Source organism: Bombus fervidus, chromosome 12 (assembly GCF_041682495.2).
Source record: "Bombus fervidus isolate BK054 chromosome 12, iyBomFerv1, whole genome shotgun sequence".
NCBI lineage: Eukaryota > Metazoa > Arthropoda > Insecta > Hymenoptera > Apidae > Bombus > Bombus fervidus.
In genome coordinates, this window is record NC_091528.1 from 7838060 (window position 1) to 7850778 (window position 12719).

The 12719-nt window shown below is 30.9% G+C and overlaps 5 protein-coding genes across 6 annotated transcripts; 4 read left to right on the forward strand and 1 right to left on the reverse strand.

Annotated features, from left to right (window-relative positions):
- The first annotated feature begins 1614 nt into the window (after positions 1 to 1614).
- Positions 1615 to 2803, forward strand: LOC139992716 (large ribosomal subunit protein eL22). Its single transcript, XM_072013848.1, has 4 exons — positions 1615 to 1714; positions 1979 to 2119; positions 2320 to 2441; positions 2583 to 2803. Exons 1-4 carry the CDS (start codon positions 1706 to 1708, stop codon positions 2728 to 2730), a joined length of 420 nt encoding a protein of 139 aa, XP_071869949.1. The 5' UTR covers positions 1615 to 1705; the 3' UTR covers positions 2731 to 2803.
- Positions 2804 to 3474: 671 nt separating this feature from the next.
- Atg8a (GABA type A receptor-associated protein autophagy-related 8a) lies at positions 3475 to 5218 on the forward strand. The gene is made up of 3 exons (XM_072013852.1): positions 3475 to 3923; positions 4659 to 4856; positions 4945 to 5218. The coding sequence occupies exons 1-3, from the start codon at positions 3834 to 3836 to the stop codon at positions 5008 to 5010; spliced, it is 354 nt and encodes a 117-aa protein (XP_071869953.1). The 5' UTR covers positions 3475 to 3833; the 3' UTR covers positions 5011 to 5218.
- A 573-nt stretch (positions 5219 to 5791) lies between these two features.
- Positions 5792 to 8870, forward strand: Amt (Ammonium transporter). The gene is made up of 11 exons (XM_072013853.1): positions 5792 to 6065; positions 6125 to 6410; positions 6472 to 6629; positions 6697 to 6808; positions 6887 to 7092; positions 7171 to 7302; positions 7383 to 7478; positions 7544 to 7632; positions 7715 to 7804; positions 7899 to 7986; positions 8049 to 8870. The coding sequence occupies exons 1-11, from the start codon at positions 5927 to 5929 to the stop codon at positions 8207 to 8209; spliced, it is 1557 nt and encodes a 518-aa protein (XP_071869954.1). The 5' UTR covers positions 5792 to 5926; the 3' UTR covers positions 8210 to 8870.
- Positions 7791 to 11077, reverse strand: Orc4 (origin recognition complex subunit 4). Of its 2 annotated transcripts, XM_072013835.1 has the most exons (6): positions 10994 to 11077; positions 10537 to 10762; positions 10129 to 10455; positions 9560 to 10057; positions 9340 to 9492; positions 7791 to 9245 (listed from the first exon to the last, which is right to left on the reverse strand). In XM_072013835.1, the coding sequence occupies exons 2-6, from the start codon at positions 10750 to 10752 to the stop codon at positions 9084 to 9086; spliced, it is 1356 nt and encodes a 451-aa protein (XP_071869936.1). In that variant the 5' UTR covers positions 10753 to 10762; positions 10994 to 11077; the 3' UTR covers positions 7791 to 9083. The 2 variants fall into 2 exon arrangements, with proteins under 2 accessions (XP_071869936.1, XP_071869935.1); XM_072013834.1 differs by lacking the exon at positions 10994 to 11077 and having other exon boundaries at positions 10537 to 10787.
- A 56-nt stretch (positions 11078 to 11133) lies between these two features.
- On the forward strand, positions 11134 to 12634 carry Mdlc (RING finger protein mdlc). The gene is made up of 6 exons (XM_072013837.1): positions 11134 to 11266; positions 11409 to 11482; positions 11601 to 11804; positions 11878 to 12094; positions 12177 to 12369; positions 12438 to 12634. The coding sequence occupies exons 1-6, from the start codon at positions 11155 to 11157 to the stop codon at positions 12613 to 12615; spliced, it is 978 nt and encodes a 325-aa protein (XP_071869938.1). The 5' UTR covers positions 11134 to 11154; the 3' UTR covers positions 12616 to 12634.
- The last annotated feature ends 85 nt before the right edge of the window (positions 12635 to 12719 follow it).

Consider the following 12719-nt stretch of genomic DNA (forward strand, 5'->3'; position numbering starts at 1 on the left):
TGGAAATTAATAAGTGCATTAAGAAGGATGATTTTTGATTCGTTTGAACGATTCTTCTTTGTGGATCCTGTTTTCACGGATTCGAGTAATTCATCTTTAGTCCCTATTTACAACCAGCTCTATATTAACCCGAGACTTCATTGTCTTATGATTTTTAGACTTTTTCTCTGTGTAATACCTATATTGAGTACGCTACCTTTTATGAATCGACGCGCGACTGGAAAATGGAACGAAAATGATTGAAAGAAAATTTGGCCCATAAATGTCCCCTTTTTCGAAATGATCCATACTTCGTTATAAGTCGTATTAATGAAGATATTTACCGATTTTTTAAAGATGACTAATCGAATTATCAACAATTGCTTGTAATTCATATTATAATTATATAATTTATTATATCAGAAACGATAGGCTACTGTCGAAAGAGGGAGCATTTGTGGATAGGGATTTGATAAAGATTTTCTATTATTTTTATGTGTGAAATCGCACCTAAGGGAATGCTCACTCTGTTTAGCGACAACCAGTATGATATCTGAATCCTCTTAATTATAGTATTCAATGGTACAGTTTTTCTTTCTTTAAGAAATGGAAATAAAGAAATGTTTCGATGATTAAAAATCGATATCGCGATAGAGATTTCTTTTCTCAAACTAATTGGCAACTTCTTGATATTCTTCTCTTTATTGGCCTAGTCTGATTAATGTTTCATCCAGTTTGTTTATTAAACCTTATCATAAAATATCGTACAATTTCCATAACTGATTAAAAAAATCGTAGGAAACACGATGATTGATTCTCTCCTTAAACTATGCAACTACGCTTGTATGTGTATCTATGTATGTGCATACACCGTATGTACCGTAACTAGATGTTCCAGAAGAAACGTAATCTTTGTATGTAAGAGATGGTATGGAAGAAATATCTCTTTAAAAACGCTAGAATGCAAAGAATTTGTAAGGGTTGCAATCAATGTTTATCGAAAAGAAACCGTTAGAAATAAGATCATTCATTTTGCTACACTGTTGAAATATGAACAAGATTTCGAGGTTTAATAATCGTAAAACGTTTCCCCCTGAATTAAATGTAAAAATCGATCTCTCGAAGCATACTTTCCTTGCTCAGGATGCAATTAAATAATCAATCCATTTATCCCTCGATGACCCTCCCTTTATCTCCGAGATGCTTATTACTATGTCCACGAATCGAAGAACTATAGAGAAACGATTATTTAAGATGTTTGTAAGTATGAAGAGAATAATTATGCGTATTACTATGTAAGAAGGCTTTATCACATAGGCAGTTTAATGTATTATTACGAGGTATAGAGATACGATTAATATTCGCGATAATTGATTCAGTTGAGCGTCATTCGATTTACTGATCGAGGAATCTATGTTCATCTAGTTTTAGATGTTACTGTATATTAGTCTTAAATAAACACAATTATGGAAAAGATAAAAATGTCTGTTTGTAAATGTTTTATTATATTCATCCTACAAATGTATTTTATTGCTGTTGAGCTCATCAAATACTGTGATCCAGAGATAAACAACACAATCGAATAAAAAATATTAAGGACAATTTTTTTTTATAACATTTATCTAACCTCGAGGTTCCATTTGGAATTGCTACGTTCATGGCAGTAATGAAATGACCGTAGCGTCGCGTAGCGGTAGATTCTTTCATTTGTCGACCAGTTATCAACATGGCTCCAGTAAGTTTCCTCTTCTTGAAAAATATAACAATAATTCGAAAACATTTAAAAATTTGCTAAAACTTCGTAGAATATATAAAATAGTGTGCTGTGATCTTTCATCATGATACAATTTTATTTACATTTTCAAAAAGATTACAAAGATATCGTTGGATATTGTAAACTTCCAACATAGACGTCTATCAGAGGCTAGCACATGTATCCACAACAAGCGTAATTTTTTAATTAAAAGAATTTTAAAACGAGGAATTATATATTTTTCAGCAAACGGCGAAGAAGTCTAAGGGACCGACCATAAAAAAACAAGCCCTTCGGGGTAAGGGTCAAAAGAAAAAGGTATCCCTTAAATTCACTATTGATTGTACACATCCAGCAGAAGACAACATTATGGATGTAGCCAATTTTGTGAGTTTTCCTTAATTTTGTTCTCTATTTTTCACATTTTAATTCTGCCCTGAAATTCTTGGTATTTTTTTAATTCCAATCTCTATGTAAATTTTAATTATTCAGTATGATCTTAATCTTATATTAATTTCACATTATCAGAGATGATAGGAATGTTAAAATTGATAATGTTAAGTGTATAATGTTTTTCTTTTTTATAGGAAAAATATCTGCATGAAAGAATTAAGGTTGCAGGAAAAACAAATAATTTTGGTAACAGTGTAACCTTGGAAAGGGATAAGATGAAACTGTCTGTTAATAGTGATACCGACTTCTCAAAGCGGTGAGTATTGTCCAGTATGTAAGAACAATACTTGTAATTTTAAAAATCAACTTTTTATTAACATCAATGATTTGTGGGTTTTGCATTATATTTTTACAAGATAACTGATATTTGCACTAATTTAATAACATGTCCATATAGATACCTTAAATATTTAACAAAAAAATATTTGAAAAAGAATAAACTGCGTGATTGGCTACGTGTTGTGTCAAAAGATAAAGAAACCTACGAGTTAAGGTACTTCCAAATTAACAGCCAAGAGGATGATGACGAAGAAGATGCAGAATAAAGTTTACTTTAATTCTATATACAATTACAGAATTATCTGTACATATTTCTACAAATAAATAAAACAAAAAGTTTGTATTGCATTTTTTAAAAAATATAAAATCGTACCATTCCTCAATTTCTCTGAAATTAATTTAATTCGACTTTATGAGCGCATTGAAAATCAATTTATTGTTGGAAATGACACTAATAAATGCGAAATCGCACGTAACGTATACAATATCACGTATTCAATTATCAAGAAGAAAAAAAGGAACTAAATTTATCATTACGTATACGTTATAAATTCTTCATAATTTGAGAATAAAAGATGCGTCACTAAACGCGTAGTAGTGGAAAACATGTCACTCTTTATTATTAACAGGCTCGTATCTATTTAAGGTTCAACTAGATCCCGGACAATTTGAATACTTTTGTTATCGAAAAATTTCAATTATTTTCATACAATTAATCTCCTAACTATAATTATAGCCCATATTAATTTTAAAAGGAAGATACAAATTGTGAAATGAATGAAAGATATAATTAAACAAATAATGTTACAAGTAATGAAGTTCCGCGAGAAACCGTCTTTTTTTTCAAATACAGATGTTTGTACAAATGAACGAGAAATTTACTCGCAAATTTCGACAGTCCGATAATAAATTAATATCATCGTTTCGTTTTGAATGAATATCAAACGCTATTGTATAAATAAAAGGAAAATTTCGTAGAGACGGTCCTGTTTTATGTATTAAACGGATCATTGAAATCATTCTCTGTCTCACTAAACAGACATTGCGATAACACGTCAGAACCAACACAACTCGAATATACAAATTGCTAGGAGATATCGTCCAATTTCTAGATATATCTTTTGTCGAGTTTTCCAGTGGAAACCAGGGGACTATTTCACGTCCGCGTAGAGTGGAAAAGCAAATTGTAGTGCGCAGTGTAACTGACGCACGGTGATTGTTGTGACAGAAGTGGAGAAGAATATCATCGTATCGTCGTATTTCCAGTTCAGAATCATCGTATGAGTCGATAGGAAAAAGATTTTGATAATCTTAGAGAAGAAACGATTTTATTAAAGTGCACGGGGTCTCGTGCAAGCGTACGAGAACGATGAAGTTTCATTACAAGGAGAAACACTCCTTTGAAAGAAGGAAGGTCGAGGGTGAAAAAATTCGACGAAAATATCCCGAAAGGGTTCCCGTGAGTATCCCCGCTCGAAAAAGTTAACCATTTGGTCAATGGAAACAAATTTATTTCCCTTCTAATACAGACAGATTGCATCATTTCGAAAAACCATTAATTCATCGTGATTAAGATTATTCTTTTACGAGCAACTACTGTAATTCGACGCTAATCGATTCGGTCCGTATCCCGAGAATTTCCTGGTCTTAAATGAACCAAGGTCGACTTTCTACGTTGTAAACTCTTTTATTTCGAGATGAAATATTTTTTCGCTCGATCAGGACGCTAACGATTAAATTCACCATTCGTGTCGAATTTCTTTGTGCACTCGCCTTGCAATTGTTCAGGTCTATTGATCGTACTACGCTCTTATAATTTTCAATTGATAAAAATCAAATGAAAGGGAAAGTATTTTCCCCATTTCGCTCAATTTCCCTGAAATTTTTACATGTTGACAAATTTCGTTTACACGCATAGAACGAACATTGAAAATGTAGACCAACTGTTGTTACTTTGAAGACTTGAATAAATATCAAATTTATGTGATATCAAATATGGATTTAAGAATGGTTTCTTATCTTGACAATGGGCCAAGGTTTGAAACATTTTCTAATTCTAATAATGATAATGGAGGGATGAATGGAGATTTTCCTTTTATTAAAATATAATTGAATTTGCAATTAAAATTAATGATTTACACATTTCATTGTATTATTTCATAAATGATATTGATAAAAAATTTATATTTCCTAGGTTATCGTTGAGAAGGCTCCAAAAGCTAAAATTAGTGATTTGGATAAACAAAAATATCTAGTACCATCTGATTTGACTGTGGGACAATTTTACTTTTTAATCCGTAAACGAATTCACTTACGTCCAGAAGATGCTCTCTTCTTCTTTGTGAACAACATTATTCCTCCAACAAGTGCTACCATGGGATCTCTTTATGCGGTAATTATATAATTCAAAATTCATTCTAGACATAGATAAACATTTATTACATTTGTAATATTTATATTGTGATCTGTATTTTTCATAGGAACATCACGAAGAAGATTTTTTCCTCTATATAGCATACAGCGATGAGAATGTGTATGGACACTAATTCATAAATATAAAGAAGACAACATCCAAACAAAAGAGCAGACAGAAATTTGCCATCTACAATAACGTAGTCCTTTTAGAAGCTTTTGGAAGTGTTAACAAAATTACATTTTTCAATTATTTTGAATGAAAATTAAAATTCTAGCACTTTATACTAATTTAAGCTTGCTTCCTTAAGATAAATTGGACGCGTTCGTCTGCCAAATATACGAACGTTGTACTTTTTTGATTCCATCACTCACCGCTAATTGAAGAAGTTTAGGAATTCAGGATGTAAAGATCATAGTTATGTTATATGATTTTTTTAATACATAAAAAATTGAAAAATCATTAAAAATGAAAAACTTTCTTCGTGTTAAGAAGAATAATTAACTTCATAATTGTTACAAAAATATATTCACATGCTTCAATAATTATTTAAAAGTTACTAATATTTAGAATGGTCTTATGATAAATTCATAATTCTGTGTAGTCGTTTTATGTGATCTAATTTTCTTTTATTTAGGCTAGTATTCTATTTGCATGTTTCACTATAATTTGACCATAAAAAAAAAAATTAAAAGAACTTGCTGAACATATGGTGAAGTGAAAATTTGTTATAATAATGAATAATGTAATGTAACAGTAAATTTGTTGGCTGGATGTGGGTCAATAAAAAAATTATAAAAGTAAAGTTTGTTAATACATAATTGTTTCCCTATCGAAAAAAATCATCCATTTTGACAGTATGAAAGTACAAATTCACGATATCAGGAGAAAACGATTGAAACCGTAACTCGTTCATAGTTAATATGTTTTCGTCGTGGTTCGTTCATTTTTAACATGTTTTTCTCTGAAGTACTGCATTCTGGGACAGTCGAATAGAAAATAACATCTAGTTAATGCCATTCTCTTGGTGAGAGAAGTCGTGAACTAATATGGAAATGGAAAATTATGAAACAAATATTACAAACACTTCAACTGTAAAAAGATATTTGGCTTCTGCATATAATTTGAATCAAGAAGATAGTAATTGGATTGTGACGAATTCCTTTATAATTTTCACTATGCAAACGGGTAAAGTTCTAGATTAAAACACAAGAAATATAAATAAGTTTAATTTTTTGTTTATTCAGGTTTTGGTATGTTAGAATCTGGATGTGTCTCTTTAAAAAATGAAGTCAATATTATGATGAAGAATGTGGTTGACATAGTACTCGGCGGTTTAACTTATTGGATATTTGGTTTCGCAACGAGTTTCGGAACAAGCAGGTTTAATAATCCTTTTATTGGCATAGGAGACTTTTTAATAGATCCTTCAATAGAAGACGTATTGATGGGTCCAAAGTGTGCTGCATTTTTATTCCAATTAAGCTTTGCAACCACTTCAACAACCATTGTTAGTGGTGCCATGGCTGAACGGTAATTATATAAAATAATCTATAAAGTTTTTTAACTCTACTTGAATATTACATGATTACAGATGCAATTTCAAAGCATACTGTTTATTTTCCTTTTTAAATACAATTGTATACTGCATACCAGCAGGATGGATATGGGGTGATCAAGGTTTCTTGAAAAAAATGGGTGCTGTTGATATTGCTGGTTCTGGGGTAGTGCATCTTGTTGGTGGTACCTCTGGTAAAGTATTAACATCTTCTTTTAAGATAACTTGTTAATCAATACCTAAGATGTTAATTTATAATAGCACTTGCTTGTGCCCTTATGTTGGGACCAAGGGTAGGCAGATATGACAATGGAATTGATCCATTGCCTCTTGGATGTCCAGTCAATGCTATCATGGGCTTATTTGTACTTTGGTAAAATAAATAATTAGTCGTTGCCCATTTACAGATTTGGATTATCAGATATATATTAATATACAAAAATTGTATAAGGTGGGGCTGGTTAGCATTTAACAGTGGTAGCACATATGGTGTCAGTGGACAACGATGGCAATATGCAGCTAAAGCAGCAGTTTGCACTATGTTAGCAAGTATGGGGGGTGGTTTAGTTGGGCTAGGCTTCAGCTTAAATGGCCCAGATAAGATTGACATTCTAAGTCAAATAAATGGCATTCTTGGTTCACTGGTTGCAATTACAGGTGAATTTCAGTACAAGTACTTATAAGTATTCAATAAGATATTTACTACCTTAACAATAACTTTACAGAGTCAGTTAGGTGGTTGTTTTCTTTTCAGAACCTGGGAGGCCATAATTGTCGGAATGGTTGGTGCTTTTATCACATGTTTTACCATGCCCCTCTTTGACAAAATGCATATTGACGATCCTGTTGGAGCCAGTGCTACACATGGTTTTAGTTTTCCTTTTTAATTTTATTACTTTATTTTCTATTAATTTCTTATTTTATTGACCAGTTTTCCTTTCATGTAGGTGCAAGTGGAATTTGGGGTATTATTGCTATAGGTTTATTTGCAGATAATCCGTATCCTCTTGATACTACCAGTGGAAGAAAAGGATTATTCAAAGGTTTGCAACAATAAATTTGTCTTATGAAATGATCAAATTCCACAGAGATATTTTTCTGCTTATAGGAGGAGGAGGATATTTGTTAGGTGTACAATGTTTAGTAATTTTATGCCTAACACTTTGGAGCTTCACAGTATCTATTATTTTGCTTTGGGTAAATTATTTCAATTATTATTCAAAATATGTTTCCTTACTAAAATCCGTTATTTAATTTTTGAAGTTTTACATTTTTCTAGTTTATAAATAAAATTATACCAATAAGAATGAGTGTTCATGATGAGCTTCTAGGTGCAGATTTAGTAGAACATAGAATACGTCACCCACAGGTTTTTATTATAACTATTACATATATATACTTCATAGCTAAAAAATTGTATACATTATAAAATTGATTATGCATAGTAGCATTATATCTTTTAGGTCGGAATAAGTAGAGCCATGTCTGCTCTTCGACCAGCTTCACAAAAGCATGAATTAAATAGCGTGCATCCTGTAGGAATTAATCCTGGTAAGATGCATCTGAGTTAAAATATTATTGCTCGATTAATTACGCAAGTTAATTTGCAACAGGTCACGATTCGTACATTCAAAAATATAATCGTAAAAATCGCCTGAAGTATGGAAAACAACTTCTACTTGGGAGAAAGTTATCGATGAGTCCTAAACTAAATACGATTACCGATACTACACTGACCAATAAAAATAAGCCAAACTTCGCTTGGATAGATTAGCGTTTCCTAATGCTTACCAACATTGTATAACGATAGCAGATTTATTAGAAACATATAAATGTATTCACGTACACGTTATAACGCTTTTACACAGTACTGTTACATCATACAATGTACAGGCAATCTATGATAAATAATTAAAATCTTAACTACATGACTACATGAATGAGAATTATAGATGCTATCATATAGGGAACAATCCTGTTGAAAGATCACAGACACTGTAACTACTTAGAATAACCTGATTAATAGCATGGCACCTAAATAGAAGTCCTTTATTATAAGTGTCAGATAAAATATTGTTATGAAAAATTATTTGTTGTCTTTATTTATTAAGGACGTAATATTGGACGTTTTTTATGCTATTATAGGCAGGAATTGCTTTTCGAAGACTGTATTACAGAGATGTATTACATAGACATCAAGAAAATAATATCTAATTTTTTTCACCTTGTTCGATGTTATTAAATATTAAATCTATATATACTCTTATGCTAATCCCATACTATATAAATGCAAACTACCCTTTTGCCATGATAGCATATGGTCTAATTGGATACCATAGTTATTTTTAGAAAATGCTTGATATTTTTTTAATACTAAATACACTAATATGCATAGTTTCTTATATATGTAAAAACATATACTTTTGAAATGAATATATGTGTAAGACACTTACACAAAATATAGCATAAGAAACAAACTGCTGCTTCTTTAAAATAAATAATTATAATAAAAAAAATGTGTTTTAAAAAGTACAAATCTCATACTTATTCTATAAAATATTCGTTTGTTGGTTAAAATTGCAAATGAGTCATGCATTACAAATGCAAAATTCTTTAGCACTTGCAATTTTATAAATAATCCATAATGATTACATGTTAGTTACTGCCCATTGAGATATCTCTGTTGGTAATCCAGAATAATTTTTTACAGCTTCTATAACTTGTTGTGAGGTGAGTACGAATTTATAATATTGATACTCTTTTTCAACTTTTGAATTCATACCACTTACTGGCAATAAAAACTCCAAATTCTGTGAAAATATGTATGGTTTTGAAAATGATAAGCTATTTGGATAATACAAGAACAACATTGTTTTACTCCTATTTTGTTATTACAACCCTTACCTTAATATGTTCAAATGCTTTCATAATAACAGGCCTTTGAACAGTTTGTATACAAGAATTTTGATTAGCAAATTTTATATAACGATTATAAATTGCTTCAAAATTAAATGGCTCTCCATCATAAATTTCTGTTTCATGTTTCATTGAAATTATCTAGAATAATAGCATGTTTGTCAGAAATACATCCTATACCAAGGAGGAGAGCAATAAATACACTTACTAAACACATTTCTAATACAGACAATCCCTCAAGCATTAGCACCTTGTCATCTTGAGAAAACATCTTACTTGCTTCTACAAAATCATTTACGTCTAGTCTTTGATGCTTCTCTGACAATGTAGAAACAGCTATTGCTAAAAAGTTTCTAAAACTTCTTTCACTAACATCAATTTGGTACAGTCTTTTTAACAGATTTACCATAGTAGTATTACTAACTAAACTTTTTATGTATTCATTCCACACAGATCCAAATTGTGGATCTATTGTACAATCTTCATATTGATATTCTATCCTATTTACATTCTCATCATCAGGAAGACTTAAAAGATGTTGAAAAAGTTCTAAACGATCATCGAAAGCAGATGTTGGTTGTTCTGAAGATGATATGTCTCCAGGGAACAAAAATATTTGCCGATGAGAAAATCTTGATTTAACTCTTTTTTCTAAGAGTTCTATAACATCTAATCTACAAGTCATTCCAATTACACATATGGGTGCCTGAAGAGATGAACATTCAATTGATATTCAACTCAATTCTAAATTGATACAAAACACTATTTTACACTTACTTGTGCAGATTGAGCAATATCAAACAAGTTATACAACAGAGTTTGATTGTGGTGTTGGCAAAACAAGTCAAACTCATCTAGTATGAAAACAACTGGTTTAGAACGTTTCTTATCACCTGATTTTAAGCAATCAAGCAGAAAAGTTAAATTTTCAGCAAATGAGCCAAAAACTTTATCACCAACCACATTTTCTAATTGCATTTGACGTGTAGCATCTTTCAAAGCCAACCGATCATCAGTATGAACAAGACCATGAAGATTCACTATCAATGCATTTTCTTTAAAACTTTTTACATACGATAATTCTTTTAAAATACTGTTTAACAACTATAAAAAAAGTAAAGATCTATATAAAGGAAATACTAAAAAGTGATGATTTTCTAATGAAATTAATAATAGAAAACATACTGTTGTTTTTCCACTACCCCTAGGTCCAATCAACAAAGCAGAATTACTTTCACCCATATCCACTGTTCTTTTTAACAGTTCTAATATATGCATTCTTTCTTTAACGTGATGCCTGAACTTTGTTTCAGGACACATAATCTTACGTTTTAAATATTTCCTGGTTAACAATATCATATTGTCTTGAAAATCAATTGCCATATTTTTTTTCTTATTCATATTAGTTTTTCTAAAACGCGCCAAAAATTTACAGTTAATTTTTAGTTAAATTTCTTTTTCTATAAATTAAGATATGATGAAGCAACAAGTTCCTATTTATGTTATCCATGAAATTATTTTATTCGTAATTTCATTTATATTACAGTTTCGTATAGATTTGAGGTAGATTTTGACAATCTACGGCATCTCTGATTAGCCAAATATAACCTATTAATTTTTTGGCGAAAGATGTGTACAATACCTTCAGAACTTATTCAAGAATTTAACTCAGTTAAGTAAATTCGTTATCCACTGGTCAAACTGAAAATCGAAATAGTATTTTCACAGATTTTTAAAATATTTGTGAAATATTAAATCTTGAAATTATAGAGACACTTGGACGAAGTTGTTTACAAAACAAATATGGAAGACGCAGAATCTAAAACAGACAAGAAAAACTGCACGTTTTTATTTAAAAGGAGAAAAATTCGGAGCACTGCAGCCAGAAAACGGAGAACAGCGAATGATGAAGATGGTAAGTACGTTTAAAGAACATCAGATTTTTGTCCTAGCGTCCCAATAGACTGTAATTTCATTATATAAACTCGATTAGTATTATCTATAGGTTATGCTCAGTACCCATAAATAATAACATATTTTTTTAAATTTTTAAATAGAGAGTAGCGAAGATGAAACTACAGTGGTCAAAAAGGAAAAGAAACAGGATGATAATAATCCTATGAAACAAAGTGTAAATATCAGATAGAATCATGTAATGGTTACTTTCGATTATTAGATAGATTATAATGTGCAATGAAATTCAAGTGTTAACAAAAATGGGAACTTGTTGTAAATACAGTATTTTACAGACTAATACGAAGAAATTAAAGGACCAACAGCATATTGATAACAATAGTAGCGACGATGAAAGCGTTACAGTGTCTTACAAGAGTTCTAAAACTCCTATGCCAGCAGGACCAAGCGATCAAGGAGCAACAGCAATCTTAGAAACAGAAACAGAGAAGGACAAAGATGCTCAAGCTCTGTTTGAGAAAGCTCAGAAAATAAATGAAGTAAATAGAAAAATACAATACAAAAATATCCAAAGGTAGAACAATATCATAGAAGACAATCTGTCTGTTTTAGGAACTGGAAGGAAAAGAGGATGATAAGATTTATAGAGGCTTGAATAATTATGCTCAATATTATAAGAAGAAAGATACAGCTGCTGGAAATGCTTCCAGTGGTATGGTTCGCAAAGGACCAATCAGAGCACCATCTAATCTTAGAGCAACCGTTAGGTGGGATTATCAGCCAGACATATGTAAAGATTATAAAGAAACTGGTTTTTGTGGCTTTGGAGGTAAATAGACCGAAAATCTTTGCTATTAAAACATCTATTATTTACTCTATTATGTACTTATTTCATTCCATTTCAATTTCAGATAGCTGTAAATTTCTTCATGACCGGTCAGATTACAAATTAGGTTGGCAGTTAGAGAGAGAAGCTGCCACAGGAGAATATAATAATAGCGGAGACGAAGATGATAAAAAATACGAAATTGACAGCGACGAAGAAACGTTGCCGTTCAAATGTTTTATTTGCCGAAGTAGTTTTACAGACCCCATCGTTACAAAGTATATATCAAAATTCTATCTTCTAAATCAATTAGATGTAGAATGTGTGAAACGAATTTTCCTTTCAGATGCAAACATTATTTCTGCGAGAAATGTGCTTTAGAACACTACAAGAAAAGTACAAGGTGTTACATATGCAATGTGCAGACGAACGGCGTATTCAATCCAGCGAAGGAGCTAATCACGCGGACGAAGATGGATGAGAAAGCAAAATCTGTTGAAGACGATGAAATTTCTGATGATTAATAAAATATATATTTTTTGACATAGTAGTATATATTTCTTACCGAATGATTGCAATTTTTTATGCATAAATTATAAGCGAAAAAGGATTGATCTCTATGATATAT

Bases quoted from the DNA above. Each gene is read 5' to 3' on its own strand.
- Amt (XM_072013853.1), top strand. From the start codon at position 5,927: ATGGAAATGGAAAATTATGAAACAAATATTACAAACACTTCAACTGTA. The intron at 6,411-6,471 runs GTAATTATATAA...ACATGATTACAG, and splicing joins AGTGGTGCCATGGCTGAACG to ATGCAATTTCAAAGCATACT. The intron at 7,805-7,898 runs GTTTTTATTATA...TATATCTTTTAG, and splicing joins ATAGAATACGTCACCCACAG to GTCGGAATAAGTAGAGCCAT.
- Atg8a (XM_072013852.1), top strand. From the start codon at position 3,834: ATGAAGTTTCATTACAAGGAGAAACACTCCTTTGAAAGAAGGAAGGTC. The intron at 3,924-4,658 runs GTGAGTATCCCC...TATATTTCCTAG, and splicing joins AATATCCCGAAAGGGTTCCC to GTTATCGTTGAGAAGGCTCC. The intron at 4,857-4,944 runs GTAATTATATAA...TATTTTTCATAG, and splicing joins CCATGGGATCTCTTTATGCG to GAACATCACGAAGAAGATTT.
- Mdlc (XM_072013837.1), top strand. From the start codon at position 11,155: ATGGAAGACGCAGAATCTAAAACAGACAAGAAAAACTGCACGTTTTTA. The intron at 11,483-11,600 runs GTAAATATCAGA...AGTATTTTACAG, and splicing joins ATAATCCTATGAAACAAAGT to ACTAATACGAAGAAATTAAA. The intron at 12,370-12,437 runs GTATATATCAAA...TTTTCCTTTCAG, and splicing joins ACAGACCCCATCGTTACAAA to ATGCAAACATTATTTCTGCG.
- Orc4 (XM_072013835.1), bottom strand. From the start codon at position 10,752: ATGAATAAGAAAAAAAATATGGCAATTGATTTTCAAGACAATATGATA. The intron at 10,058-10,128 runs GTAAGTGTAAAA...TCATCTCTTCAG, and splicing joins ATATTGCTCAATCTGCACAA to GCACCCATATGTGTAATTGG. The intron at 9,493-9,559 runs GTAAGTGTATTT...CTATTATTCTAG, and splicing joins CTGTATTAGAAATGTGTTTA to ATAATTTCAATGAAACATGA.
- LOC139992716 (XM_072013848.1), top strand. The intron at 2,120-2,319 runs GTGAGTTTTCCT...TCTTTTTTATAG, and splicing joins TTATGGATGTAGCCAATTTT to GAAAAATATCTGCATGAAAG. The intron at 2,442-2,582 runs GTGAGTATTGTC...ATGTCCATATAG, and splicing joins GATACCGACTTCTCAAAGCG to ATACCTTAAATATTTAACAA.